The sequence below is a fragment of the Cygnus olor genome, chromosome 13 (assembly GCF_009769625.2).
Source record: "Cygnus olor isolate bCygOlo1 chromosome 13, bCygOlo1.pri.v2, whole genome shotgun sequence".
NCBI lineage: Eukaryota > Metazoa > Chordata > Aves > Anseriformes > Anatidae > Cygnus > Cygnus olor.
The window spans coordinates 2,124,367-2,139,745 of record NC_049181.1 but is presented as its reverse complement, the minus strand read 5'-3'; the positions used below and the strand labels follow the sequence as shown (position 1 = coordinate 2,139,745).

General features: G+C 45.3%; 1 protein-coding gene across 1 annotated transcript; it reads right to left on the bottom strand.

Annotated features, from left to right (window-relative positions):
* Window positions 1–353: 353 nt before the first annotated feature.
* LOC121077401 (transmembrane protein 182-like) lies at window positions 354–15,156 on the bottom strand. Its single transcript, XM_040572640.1, has 5 exons — window positions 14,934–15,156; window positions 12,452–12,569; window positions 10,914–11,012; window positions 8,608–8,745; window positions 354–1,834 (listed from the first exon to the last, which is right to left on the bottom strand). Exons 1-5 carry the CDS (start codon window positions 15,084–15,086, stop codon window positions 1,605–1,607), a joined length of 738 nt encoding a protein of 245 aa, XP_040428574.1. The 5' UTR covers window positions 15,087–15,156; the 3' UTR covers window positions 354–1,604.
* Between the last annotated feature and the right edge of the window lie 223 nt (window positions 15,157–15,379).

The following is a 15,379-nucleotide window of genomic DNA, read 5'->3' as shown; positions in this document are numbered from 1 at the left end:
AAAAGAGATATAATGAAAAAAAAAAAGTTTAAATTTGCCAAATAAAACACTGCAATACCCGTGTGTTTGTAAATGTCATGAAACAGCTACTCACTGGGGGGAAAACAAATAAATAAATAAAATATAGCATGATTTTTACCTGTACATAGCAATTCTATTGAAACAACATTTCTATTAATGGAAATCAGTGTGAATTTTACTTAAGAACTGTAGACCAAGCCTGTTATTCATATGAAAGAACTAAGCTTTACATGTGGGAATTACAATTTCTCACTCTATGTATGCCATGAATCTTGTAAAAGAGTAATTAGAACTTGCTCCATAAAGGAAAGAAATGCCAGACACGAATAATATTTTAGGAAGAGCATTAACAAACATTTTTATACTGCCAACAATCTTCACTGCTTTCTAGAAGAGATTTACATTACATTATTAATTAACTATATTGAGTCAATAGTATGACATTAAGCTTGGGAAATGTATGTTTAGCACAAACTATGACATCCATGAGAAAAGCATATATTTCTAGTAAGTTTTATTTACAATTTATGCAGATGAGTTCAGCAAGCAAGGGCCCAACAAACTACTTCAAAGCAGCAAGATCCAGCCTGAAAAACACAGCACGATCAAATCTTTGACATTCCTTGGGTGTCTCTACAAACCTCCACATACACAGAATAAATGACTTCACCTCCCTTACCTAGATAGTTTTGTATAGAATTAGCATGCATTACTCTTAGTGGGACTACTGTAACCTGTCAGACAACATACACTTGAGCAATTGCAAGAATTTAAAAATATATAGATCGTATATAATGCATCTTTTTGGAGCTGACTCTTGTTCTATGCCGGCTGACAGGTTCTACCATAACAAACAAAAATCATAGTATTATTGTTCCCATTCCCTCTCCCCCAACTCCATCGTTCAGATTTTGGATTGTGAATCCCCACAACCCTATGTCCAGGAAAATATTAAATGCACAGTAGCACGGTGCTGTAAAGAAAGACTAATTAATACATCTTATCATGCCACAGAAATTGCTTTAGTCACTTACTGCAAGTTACGTTAGGCCCAGTTACATTTGTATCTTCAGAATCAGGGCTTTTAACAAAAAAACTTTCTCATGTTTCCTGACATTCCATTAAAACTGTTGTCCTTTGATGTCAATTAGAGCCAGCTAAAAAAAAATCATCCTTAATTGCTTTTTCAGAAATAGACATTAGAGCGTACACCCTCACAGTCAGATTCGATTACCTCTTACAAGAAACAAGGATGCTGGGAACGCTGTAAACCCCCAGCTCTGCTGAATACGGATGGGTCGTGGTAGCTGCCTGGCACAGTGAAGGCTGTTCCCCTGACCTAAAAGTGCTGCACAGTCCATGGATACGTCTAAATTTCTCCAGCGCATAATAGTGGTTTAGGACTGAGAGCACCTGCATGCTCAGTGCTCCATCCCTGCCTCCACGCACCAGTGACTTTAATCATGCACCTACGCCGACAATTATAGCTACAAAAATGACCGAGTCCTCAAAAACTTGTGAACATTTCATTACAAGGAGCATCACCAATTTTCTCTGAGGCTTGCCCAGCACTGCCCATTTGCTTACTCCAGGGACTTCATAATGTCTCTGCCGACCAGAAAGAAGAGGAGTCCGGAGAGCAGCACCAGGGGCACCCCTGCGGCAGCGAACATGAAGGACCAGCCGTAGTACACGTGCACGGGCGCTTCCTCCAGGCACTTTTCACTCCTCTCCAGGAGGATGTACTTCTGAAAATCAGCCACAAACTCCTTCCACATCACGAAGAGGAAAATGAGCAGGAGAAATAAGCATCCTGGAAAGAGAGACAAAGTTATTCTCTGATTACAACCAGCGTATGAGATACAGAAAAGGAAGGAAGGACTGCAACAGGTTCCCCTCTATTCTTGCAGGCCCTTTGCATTAAAGGTCGGTGTTGCAGAATGCCATTCCTCGTTGGGTTTTCCCTTTAGAGAGGAAAAATCTGCCTTCCAACGTCAGATCCCTTTTCCACAAACATTTGAAATTTGAAATTTGAAACACAAAGCCACGGGGACAGGTCCTGCTGGCTCTGAACGCACTGCACTATCCCCCAGCATGGGGGCAAACAGAGCCCCATGGACACCTAGGTGGCTGGCCCAGCTTGCAGGAGTCCCCCTTCACGTCCAAGTGGCCATGATACATCAACCTCAGCTGGACTACTAAATAACAATATCAAACAGCTCATATCATGAGGCTGTATAAACTTTTATGGCCCAACACTGGCACGTGAGACCTTATTAGCCCTCCTTAGAGCCAGGGGGTGAAGGACTGAGGACACGCTCCAGGCTGAGCTGTGACTTCAAAGTCAGCAACTCCCTTGGAGCTCATGAGGGGCCTCCCAGGTCTTGTGAGGTGCCTGTGACCCAAATAGCAGCTCTCCATCAGGCTGAGCAGCTCGTATTTCCATACTCATCCACACAGAAGGCCTCACAAGGGCAGCCTTCACAGGAAGAGTGCGGCCACATCTGAAGTGGAGTGCAGGCACCTCCCAGACCCGTGCAGGGTGAAGTGGATTCTTGTGTTAGGTGACCCTATAGAAACCTCCTTCCCCATATCTCAGAGCGGTGGGTCTCTGCACGAAACAGATAACAAAACCTAGCATGGTCCCAGTATTATTTAGTGCATCACCTTAAAGAATACATATAGTGCATTTAAAAGTCAGCATACATTAACACTAAACAGTGGCAGTGTGATGACAGATCTGAAGCTACTTCAGTAATATCTGGTCTTGCCACTTCACAGCTAGAAGCTTACTACGTTTAAATGGTTCCACATACATACACACACACATGTGCGTACAGGTATGAAAGACATACATCACAGATTATGGTATTTTCGTAGTAGAAGTGAGGTGAACAGTTCAGAATCAATGTAGTTGACAAGTCACCACACAGTTCTGCTGATGCATTTTGGCTTCTGCTGGATTTCATTTCTCCCCTTGCAAATTTTAACCAAAGGTAGCTTGTGGTATATTTAATTATGCTTCCTGGCAGCTTATGCACTGCAAAATCCAGCTTCCATGCTAGGCACAGGCTGCGGGTATGGCTTGACATTGATCTATCTGCTTAGCAATGGAGCTTACCGAGCCCTCGCTCGGAGGACACACATCAGCGCTGAGCTGTGTTCCTGCTCACAAGGGATATAAGCACATTTGCTGCTTTAAAACCCTTCTTCACCTCTTGTAGCCTAGAGTGAGACTTATGTGAAGGGTCCAAAACGTTTCTCAATCCTCACTAGGTGTTATATAGAAGTTGAAGCTACCCATCCCAAACTGTCATATTTATTAAACTGTCTTCTGCACCCTGGGACTGAGAATTGAACCTTAATAGTGAAAAATGTGTGTAACTGTATGAACACACTTCACATCACCACGTTGTGCTGCCTCAGACCATTCTCCCTTCCACAGGCAAGTCCGCATGCTAGGAGTTAGGAGCTAGGAGTTAGGAGCTAGGAGAAAGGCAGGCTAGGAGTTAAACAGCAGCTGCTGTAACATTTGCATGTTCATTGAGATTGTGATACCACTTGAAATTACGTGCACAAATAAATATTTTACACTTAGTATGATAGTTGTATGCTTAAAATACCAATTATTCTTCTATAAGAAAATGATTGAATGTTTAAATAGTCACATGTTCTTTACAAAATACAATATATTGATAAGAAGGCAATTAAGTCTTTATTACTGATGTAATTTAAAATTAAATTAATTAGATAGCAACTGAACCTTGAAAAGTGCTCTTTTAAAGATCAATTTATATTTCATTAGCTTATAATACCTACCATAAGAGACACAAATATAAAAGTAGTCCCAGAGGGACAGAGGACATGGGTACAGTGGTGTTTTTCTCCAGAGTTTTTCTATTTTTCTTTAAATAAAAAGGGTTGGGTTTTTTTTGTTTGTTTGTTTGGTTTGGTTTGGTTTGTTTTTTTTTTTTTGTGTGTGTGTGTTGAATTGTCCCAGGACAATTCAGATTGCCTGAGGCTCATTTACTGGGGAAAGCAGACCAAAACCTACCTGCCCCTGTGCTGCTCCTGGGGAGCCCAAGAGGAGCGGTGTGTGTATCAATAAACAAGTGCTGGAGGTGATGGCACGGCCACAGCCTCCACACCTAAATTAAGAACGCTTTCACACTCCAGTAAAATGACAAGAAAATGCAGAGTAAGCAATTTCTTCCCTAAAATAATTACATTGGGGTGGCAAGGAGTCCCTGGGACTCATTTACACAGCCTCCACGGCGAGAAAAGGAAATCAAAAGCCACCTCCTTCTGGATGCTCTTTGTTGAAGCCGTAGCAGAAAGACATCTTCGTATCCCACTGGCCCCAAGTGGCTGCATATATACGGAGACAGAATTCTTGTGGCCTTGGTCCGCAAGCTGAAAAAAAAAGCTTTTTTCTGTACTGCTCTGCCAAGAAGTGAACCCAGCATCCCTCTTTGGCACCATTCATTAGGCAGGAACAGAAAAAATTAACTGTGGAACTCAGTCTCCAAGCCGATGAGGTCAATGGCATCTTCTGGGGAGGAGCTAATTGTGGGAAAATTGAAGTGGGGTGTTAAATCTCCTCCACCCAGGAGCTAACCGTGAGCACACAAACCCCCGGCACTCCCCCCGCTCCCGGGAGAGCTGCACCTTAATTGTGGGTAAATTGGAGTCTGCCTTCTGCTTTCTCTCCCTTTTTGTCCCTGTGACACCTTTATAGCTGTTAATTGTAGGGACAGGTGAGTGAACTCAATCTTTAACTCTTATTCTGCGGAAGCTCCTGAACTTTCATGTAATCTGCTAATTACAAGAAAAATGAACTTTGACCGTCAGCGACTCGTTCGCCTTTCTCACTGGTCACCTCTTCGGGATGCTCATAATAAGGGAACAGAGGGGTGACCTTCAGCTGCCTTTCCCCAGCCGTCAGCTTCTGCTGTACATGCAGAGCCTGAGACTTGCCAAAATGATGTGGGAGGAGGAATTTCGGCGTAAAATCCAATGGAGATGTGTGGAGATGCCCCACAGCCACAGCATCCCGCTGGTACAGTGACGGTGCCACGCAGGTGGGGATGCTAGAGAGCCAGCATAGGGAGCACAGTGGCTGGAGGAAGAGTGCACATTTAACCAGGTATTTGTGCTGCCCAGTGCAAGGATAGCTGGTAACGACTCCTGTTTGCGTTGTTTAACATCATGCAGGATGCAGCAGGACAATTCCTCCCTCCAGAAGAGCCTCCTCAGTCCTGGGCAAGCCAACAGCTTGATCTTGTGTCATTTTCTTCACTTAAACCTGCTGCTATACCAGTCTGAACATCGCACAGCAGCACTGCAGGTTCAGTAGCAGCCCCAGGGCTGGATGAAGTGTTTTCTCGCTTCTAAGCTTGGCTGCTAAAATGCCCAAAGGAAATAGAAATGAAGGAGCACAAGCGAAATCATCTCAGGACTTTCAACACAGCTCCCAGAAGGTGCGATGCAGCGTTCACCCAGCCTGCTCAGTGACACTGTGATGATAATTAATCATATTGTCATCCGACTATCGAAACAAGTGGAAATTAGTCAGCAGTGTCTGCCTTCCCCCTGCAAGCACTGAGACTGAGTTTGAGAAGGAAAAAAAAAAAAAAAAAGCAGGAAAGCAACATGCTGGCTGTTTGCTCAGGCATCTCAGGCGCTCTTGGGAGCAGGCTGGCAGGGATAAAGGCTCACCGAGGTACCAATGCAGGTGTCTGTGGATGTCAGAGGGACCTGGCTGTATTTCCTGAGTTGTCCAGCAGAGGAACCAAGGGGGATGGCTCCAGTCTTCTGAGTGACCTCTCAGAAACATCACTACCGAGCTGGCAAACTGTCAGGTTTGTCTTCTGAATACACAGCAAGCAGAAGGCATCTCGGAGAGAAGACCCAAGGAAACCTAACTGGACAATAAAAATCTGCACCTTAATCTGTTGATATCCTTCTGCCTGGAGGGGCACACTAAGACCCTCAAGATGATAGAGAGGTTACCAGAACAGGTTGCAGCACCTTTCACAGAGTCCCCAAATGGCCGAGGCGGGCAGGGACCTCTGGGTCCAACCCCAGGTCAAGCAGGGGCACCTACAGCAGGTTGCCCAGGACCATGTCCAGGCAGCTTACAGAACCTTTAGAGCCTTTCAGTGTCCAACACCTCATTGCTTTACAATGATTCATGATGGTTTTAAAGCTGCCTGCGCAGAGGGAGGTTGAGGACAGGGCAGGGCTGGGCCACGGGACATCCTGAGGGGCCAGTACCCCATGAATTTGGTGCTGGTCTTGCTGTCCCAAGACAGCTGTCCCAAGAGCTGTTCCCGCTCTGTGCATCACAGATTTCACACCTCCTCAAGGAGAGATCATTTCTGCAGGGGAGGTTAATTAGCACCGACCTGCAGGCCGCGATTAGAAGACAATATGCAATTTCTCCTGCATCATCGCTCACATCCTGCTACCTGAAGGAAAGGCACGGCAAGGGAGTTGATGCTGTGTTAAATCCATTGCTCCTGCCGCTGAGAACAGTTACACAAAATAGCTTTAGAAGGGATGGGGAGAAAATAACCCCTGAGGGAGGCATCCTGTGTCCATCGGGATGTCAGCATCAAGCAGGATGCAGAAGTTTGAGTTCAGGATCCAAAAACACAGCAATCAGCTGAAACTGTAAGCAAACTATGCTGAAAATGTTGAAATAATATTTCATTCCTCTTTTGTTTAGATCGAAAATGTAACAGTAAGACTCTTTCGGCTGAGCTTCTTCCTTTTAATAACAGTTAATAATGGTTGCTATTCAGGTTGAAACTGATACAAACTTCTATTTAAACAGCAGCATCTCTGTCTAACACCAAAAGGTTTAGGTGATGCATAATCAGCTTTTCTAAAAAACACCGAATTCTATGTCCCAGCCTTTTAATCCAGAAGTAGTCAAATAAATAGCAAAAACAAACAAAAAAATTGAATATGGTGTTTCAACTTTACTCAACACGCTCCTCTGTGTGATATTATATTTATCTGGCTGTGTCAGAACGTGACCATCCTCCATTTTTCCAGCGAAAGCTGTGGATTTTGGTGAAGCAGGGCATTAACTGAGGTAGGCAGTGTCTCCCCTCAGAGAGAATTCAGGTGCTTGGCCCCAGTCTCAAGTTGCCAGTGGAAGGCATCGGTACCTAACAGCAGTCTGAGAGCATCTTGCATTCCCAAATGAAATTCATGTGTGTAAAACCATATAAAATTTACCTTTGGAAAAAAATTATACCCAACCAAGCATTTATTAAATCATATAAGAGAGAGATAAGCAGATACCCACAGGCTTGCCAGCCTTATTTCAATAACTGATGACCTGGAGGCAAATGGGAAATTGGACAAAATGCAAAGTGAATTAGCAGAGGCAGGTAGGGCCACATTGATTTAGTGCCTTCCAGATTTTTTAGACAAATAGATAGATGTCATCTAGCTCCATTTTAACAAGCAGCTCAGCTGCTGTCACATGGTTGATTATTAGTACATCCGGAGAAGATGGAGATTAGGAAAGGACCTATAAAATGGGTAGGGAGGTAAATAACAGGGAAAAAAGAGCAAAAGGTAATAATGGGAGGGTATGACAATATTGGGACAAATTTTGTTGGAGTTCCTCCAGGGTTAGTTTTGGGACCTCTCTTGTCAAATAGTGTCATGAATGTTTTTGGGCCCCAAAAGCTTAGGCGCGCACACACACACACAAAATGGAGCATAGACCCTAGCTTATGTTTGATTGATGCAGTGCTCGAGGAAGAAAGACCTAGTGCAGGGTCCATAATTAAGCATAATTAATTTCAGAGAAAGGCCTGACTTCATTACAAAGCTCTTCACTTGGCATGACTTACCAGAGCTCCAAGCTTTAACTGCTTGCATTGCAAAAAAGCTCTATTTCCAAGTTTGAGTCATAGTTATAAATCAAGTACTTCTCCTAGTTAAGCTAGTTATTCCCTCTCAAATACAGAAAAAGAAAAACCCAAGTGATAATTCAGTGGAATAATTAGTAATGATAGTGGGAATAATGAATAAATGACTCTTTTTAATTCATTTTTCTGCTGTGACACTGCTTTATCTTTTCAGATTTTATTGAAGCAGCCCTCCAGTTTTGAGTTGCGGGGTATGCCTGTCCCTGCGTGGTGGGTTTCCAGTTCTACCAGACGTAGAGCAAAGACAGAAGCCGCTCACAATATATGAAGACACACTGACAGGAGCAGAGCGGGGCTAATCAGTGCCCAGGGTTGTTGCAGCTACAGGCTTTACTAAAATAAAAGGCTCTCTGGACTGCACAGAAGGATAAAGAAGAATAAAATTTGTTGCCCAATTCCCAAACTCCTTAGGACTAAAGACCTTCTTTCTAACATTTTGCTGAGCACAGACATTTTTTTCTACATGAGGAAGGGGGAGATCATTTATTCCAAGTCAGTGCTGCTTCCATCAGAGCCCCCATCCCTCCCCAGCACCACCCCACCCCTGGGTGCCTCCCCATCCCCTTGCACACCGCGGGCCACGGCCACTGCATTCCTGCCCCGTGTATCTGATTACTGCTGCTTGAGAGCTTACCCGAGGCCAGCAGGAACCCACCGCCGACTTTGTAGGACTTGGCGCTGACGAAGGGCACGCCACACACCAGCAGCAGGCCTCCCACCAGGCCGCCAGCCACAGCCAGCATGATGAATGCTGTCCAGAAGCCTCTGTACACTGTGCAGCCAAAAAGAGAGAGTCAGAGGAAAAGGGGGAAAAGGTTTGCAAGGAAACCATGCCACAGAGCTTGTGAGAGCATAGGACACGGTCCTTAGATGTACCTGTGGGGATGGAAGGGCTGGGCAAGAAAGGAAAGGAAATAGCAAAATTTGGAGAGATGGAATCCGATTATATCTATGTTCCATTTTAACTTACACTTACAGAAGGTGCCGGGATCCTGGTTTAAAGTAAAGTCAATTGTTGTTGACTGCAGAGCAGGACTGCAGTGAAAACAGGAGCTTGTCGTTTTCCCACTTTGTGGCCTTGCTTGACTCCCAGCCAGCGAACAGGGCATGAGAGCGACTGCCTTTTGCCTTTTTGTCCCCAGGATTTGGGGATTTTTGCTGTGACTTCACACAACCATGCCAGCCAGAGCCAGGCAAGCTTGCATCTGTCATGTCCCTGTCACTTCAGATGGGATAAGGGAGTGGCCAAGTCTTGGCCAAAGGTGGGGGTCCTCAGGCAGAAACTCTCCAATACCCTCTCCCAGTTCCCCAATTTATCTGGTCCTCTCAGACCACTGCCTCTCTCTGCCTTTTGTTTCTCAGAAGTATGAGTTAGAGAGATTTGAGTTGAGTGTGAGCAAATGGGCAATGCTGAAATGACTCACACTTGAAAGAAAAATGATACAGAGAAGATGCGTTTTGCTCATTTTAAACCATTTTGTCAGGAGAGCCACTTAGGGAGAGATAAGTATCTTGAACTCTCCAAAACCACAGAATTCATTTTAATGTTTAACCTCCCGTCACCCATTTCTCTCAGGGAGCCTAAGAGGATGCAGATAAGGCAAAATTATCTCTGGAGCAGGTAATAGCTGGAGGACCCTCTTCTTGGACGGCCTCCTGTTTTGTCATAATTTGCATCTGAGTGCAGACTGGATGGAAATAAAATAAATGTGTACGGCAGAAGTGCCTGCTCCCCTCAGACTTCCAGATGCTTTGCAGTGGGGTTGGTGCAGCTCCAGCTGTCCTAAACATGGGTATTGAGACACCCCCATCTCTATGTCACAATATCCCCATCTCGTGCCGAGGCATCCCCATCTCCATGCTGACACATCCTCATCTCTATGTCATGATATCCCCATCTCAGTGCCGACACATCCCTGCCTCCCCAGGGGTGACAGCACTGAGGCCAATTCAGCAGCAGGGCCACAGCAGCCTCGGCACTGAGCCCATCCCAGGGCCGTCCCCTAAAGGCATTTCGGGAGGCAGCTGCAAAGGGCTGCCGAGTGCAGGCTGACAGGCAGCGACAGATGGCTCAATGGCCCTTTATTTAGTATGGAAAAATCAGTGTGTTTATCATTGAGATCATTCAGAAGCTGGACGTCATACCACTCTCTCCTAAGCAGAAAAAATAAGCCAGTGATAACCTGCGTGCTTGCCATACGCAACCTGCAACGGGCTACTCCTTTCACCACCGCTCGCATCCGTTCTACATCACGGCTTGTTCCCCGAGGCAGGGATCCGACACGGCACAGCAAAAGAAACTAGCTGCTCTCCTTCACATGCTCCTACTGACAAATATATTTTTTTTAATTAATTCCTCATAAAAAAAATAAAAAAAAAATAAAAAGGTACTGCTAAAGGCTAAGGAAAAGGTCAAGATGTTTGTTTGTGCAGTATGCCTGCCCCGGATCCCCAGAGGCAATGCAGAGTGATGCACACTATTTAAAGAAATCAATTCATTTCAAAAAAGATCATGAAATTAATTCTAGCTGCTGCCACCAATTTAACAAATTAAAATTCCTAACAGCAGCTGATTCATTAAAGAACTCTGAAAATACAGAGAAACATAAATAAAAAGGGAACCAGTTGAAAGGAGAGCTCTCCAACTGTGTCGTATTTGGTGTATTAAAAATAAGCCAGCCACTTGCATGGATCTTTTGACAATTCGGTCTTTAACTGATTTTTCCAGCATTTGTTTATTTTGTCTTGCAGTGAATCAACATGGGAGCTCCCCCGGGAAGCCAAGCCCTGGGAACGCTTCGGGGCCACATGAGGCCACTTTGTAGGGAGATGCCCAAAAGTCCTGGCTGTGCTCGGCCGCACAGCTCTGCAGAAGGGGACAGCAGCATGGCACACCCCATCCTTCCTGGCCCCACCGCTGGGACAATGGGAGAAACCCACCTGCGGTCGTGTCGTAGGAGGGATGGGGGAAAGGTCCTAGAGTGACAGGCATGGGGAACAGGTAGCCGTGCATGCAGTGCTTGGGGTGCGCTTGGCTGGCTGCAAGAGAACAAGAAAAGGTTTGCTTTGATTTCATGCAAAATCATAGTTATACTATATGCCATAATTTGGATGGCAATGCCCTGTTCGGGAAAACACGCACAACATGCATGAAGGCTGGGGAGTAAAGAAGGATGCAAAATTGTGGCTAGACAGAAGAAAACAGAAGAGTGATGAGAGAGGGGAGATGTAACAGGATCTGAGACTGCCACCCCCACAACCTCGTATCTTCATAACATCAGTCTGAGGTGGACATAAATCACAAAAGATGGAGCAACTCAAATTAATGTCAATATTCCTCTTACTATTTCCCTCCTGGAAGGGGCGAAGGGGTTTGGGTGCTAGAGCAAGCCCCCTTACAAGACCTCCAGTTGGTGAGAGGAAAGCACAATTAGAATGGACGTGCCCCATCAATATTAATACCACTGAGGCTTATCGTGATTAACGGTAATAGAATGAATGTTAAATGAATTAATTAATGGTTGGCCACTTATTTAAATATGTTCCCCAGCTCAAAGGAACACTTTATAATAGGTGGACATTAGTTCATGCTAAATTGACTATGGAATACCTATTGAATTAATTATTACATCCATGAGAGCAGCAAATTAATTTACCATGATCAATCCTATTATAATAAATACCTAAAGAAGTAATACAAATTTGCCAGTTATCAGGAAGAGTCATTTTACTTCAGGTAACATTATATTATATAATGTATTTCTGTATAATGTAATTAGATAGCAAACTCCCTCTCGCCAGCTTTTTTTTTTTTTCCTATCAAAAAATTTCTGTGAGAAAAATCCCACGTTGTCCTGGTGAACAGTGGCAGTAACTCTTCCTACAAGATTTTACACGAATCGGAGGTCAGGGACTGAGGGACAGCAAAGTCATCTGAAACTTTAATCACCGGGGAATAACCTGATTGAGGGAACCGACCTTAAAAAGCAAAACAGGGCCTTAAAAGGCAAAACAGGTGAGATCTTCTAACAGAGGTCTTGTGTGCCCAAGAGCACCAGCCCGCAGGTTAGGGCTCACCCTGGCCCCTGCTGCTGGAGGCCCGGAGCACCCAGGAGGCCACGTGTGTGTGTGGAGGTGGGAATGCTCAGCACCAGGAGGCCAAAGCACGGATTGCAGAGCAGCACTACGGGCCCGACAGGCACCGTCAGCAGGCCTGAGCTGGACACAGACATCAAGGGGCACGGGGAGAGCTGTCCTTGCTGGTGGAGGTCACCACCGCGTAAGACTTCATAGGTGATATTTTAATTGGCACCAAGGGGTTCCTAAGTGACTGCGAACAGCCCTCCGACAGCAAAATCCAAGTCGAAAAAAGAGCCCAGAAAGAGTGACCCAAGTTAGCTCCTGACAGAGAGGTGATGAGAACGAAAAACGAAACCAATCTCGGAGCGGTGGCGTCGGGGCAGGCTGCGGGTACTCACTGTACCAGAAGGTCCAGATGGTCTCCGGCTGGCCCTCGCCGAAGAACCAGCACCGCCAGAAGAAGCCCTCGTGGTGGAAAGTGAGGATCTCCTTCCTGGCCTCGGTCGGCGTTTCAGCCTGTGGGGAACGAAAGCCTGGGCTGATGTGGGGATGATCACAGCAAAGGTGGAAAGTGTGTGTTTTAGCTTGGATGGTTTGCTTCCATTGTTTGGTGGGGCTTTGATTTGCTGTTGTTTGAGTTGGTTTTGGAGGGGTCAGGGAACAGCTGCTGCCCTCGGCTTTCTGCCATATCGTAGCTACAGAACGAAGGAACTTCTTAGTCCCTCAAAGTGAGTGCCATCACTTTGGCCATTCTGATAGCAAAGCTCCCTCAAATCTTCATAAATCATCTTCTGCTTTCTCTAATATCTTTAAAGCACTGACTGCCAGAACTGGAAGGTATGTCAGGGGCAGAGCGTTCTGGGGGTATTCTACTTCTTAGCTAATTCCCCTAGGTAAGTGCTATTGCTGTTGTGGATTACCAGGTAAGCAATTCTAGGGGTGACCCAATGCAACAGGTCAGATGTCCTTGTACTCTGCAGGATCCACGTGAGGTCTCGCCCAAGCCCAGAAGGCAGCCCAGTGCTAACACCCCCACTGAGCCTCTACTCACCGTGCCAAGGTTTTCTTCTTCCTGTCCCGCTGCTGAGCCTGGCAGAAGTTATGCTAACCTTACGTGAGACAGGAATCACTCTTTGCCCTCACCAGTCTTCTCATGGACCCGGGTAGGGATGCTGACAAATACTGCTTTTTTGGTGAGTCTACCGCAATTCACAGCCCAGATTTGCGAGTGCAAGGTTTAGGTCTTTCCAGAAGGGAGGATATTGCGGTGTTGAGTCAAAGACTAGCTACCAAAAAACATTCTCCTTTTATTTTCAGGATAAAATACCCTCTATACAGACCTCATAGTTCATCATCTGGCATGCTGCTGACTTGGTGCAGGTTTAACTGCAGCTTGGCAGGTACTCACAGCCGTCCTTATCCTTAAGGGACAGCATTTGCCAGTTTGGGAAAGGACAGGTAAGGTAAAAACACAGCCCATTTACACAATTGGTACCTGAACGAGAAGTCATGAAAAGAGTGTCTGAAATAGAAATAAAATAGCTCAGAGGAAAGAACAAGAGCAGCGCCTATCTCTTCCTGGTGCTTCTGCAGTTTCCCAGCCTCAGTGACAGGCAAACTAACACACAGCCAGGAGCGTAACTCACAGGTCTGACATGGTTGGGCGGTGCACCGTGCCATCTCTGGCCTCTCCGCTCTGACAGACAGCAGCACAAACAAAAATCTGAAACAATTAACGTTGCCATTTCCTAAGCATGCAAAACCAGAGCTGCACTCCTTCGGCCCCTTCAGCCATGGCCCTGCCTTCTCTGGGGCTCTATCAAGCTGCTTTAAAAAGAAAAGACAGCATCTTCTGCCGGCAGTTTCTTCTATCAAATTTTTTTTTTCACTAGAGAAAGTCATTTGGAAACATGACTCAAGCGAACAGTGTCCTACATTTGATTATGGGATTCTGAAATGAAAGGAAGTATTTCTTGCTGGCATCATGATGTTTACCCAGCGTGACTCATCACACCAGAAAAAAAAATCAAACCTAATTGGATTGAACTTTGAAGTAACAAAAAGACTGCAAAAAACAAGGACCTTCCTGTCATTTTTTAATTGAAGCCGCGCATTGATCAGCACAAAAATATTTTTGAAGAGTGGATGGCTCAGGGAACTAGGCTGGCTGTTACTTCCTCAAGCAGTCAGAGAATAGCAAGTGCGGCTAAAATCACACGTTAAAAAGGATCCATGAACATGTGATAAGAGCACTTAGCACTAAAACACCTGTCATAAAAATAGGAAACATTCAAAATTGTCATCTAAAAATTGTGTTTCCTGCTAACAGAAGTCCTATAGAAATCTTAATTTTACAATAAACAGGCCTCTTCGTGTTAGATGGGCAGGAATCCGTGTCTGCTCTGCGCTGCCCCTGATGCTCGCTGTTGTTTTCTGTCTGTACTGCAGTCCTATCACTTCGGATGTAAATGATTGCCAAGTTCTACACTTTAAAATATGTACTGGTTTTAAATGAGCAAACTACGGGTAGAAATCTTTCAATGGCAAATATCAGGAGAAATCTTTTGTCTTTTGAGGCAAATGCTGTCAACAAGTAAAGCTCTTACATTTTCGACTTTCATTCCCTAACATTCGTATCTGTCAGAATACAGAAGCACCGTTCTAATGTTTCCTAGACATTTTTACTTCAGTCACAATTTTCAAGTTAGCTCAGGCTGACTTTTTACATGAACAGGTCACTTTAAATAAGCATAAATATTATCACATCTAAAACTGCCAGCGCCTGAATTGAAAGTAGCTCTGTCGCCTTTCAACATTTTCAGAGCATATTATTTAAATGAGTATTTCTCCTCCCCAGTAAGACACGGTGTCAGGCTTTACCTCGCCGGGCTGGAGCGTGCTGTTTCCATCGGGGACCATCCCACAGGTCTCTGAAGCCAGCAGCCAGTAATCCGTCCCGAAGGCAACGAGGAAGAGCAGCACGCCAGTGCCGCCCAGGATGCCCGCGGCCAGCCCCGCGATGCCAGCCTTCATGGCAGAGCGGAATTTGGGGGGAAAAAAGGGAAATGCTGGAGTTTCCCGTTCCCTGAAAGAAGAGGACGGAGAGACGTGCTATTCTGGGACACAGATACGGATCTTCTGGTGGCCGGTGTGAGTTTCAGGGGCTGGTGGGAAAGGGACTAATAAAAGCAGATGACCTGGCGTAGCCAAACAGCTGTGGCATTAAAGAAACATGACAAATAGCTATTGAGGCAGAGCAGGAAGATTTCCAAATAAACACATGGCTGTTCATTTCAGCACGGTAGGCAGCGTCCAGAGGTCACAAG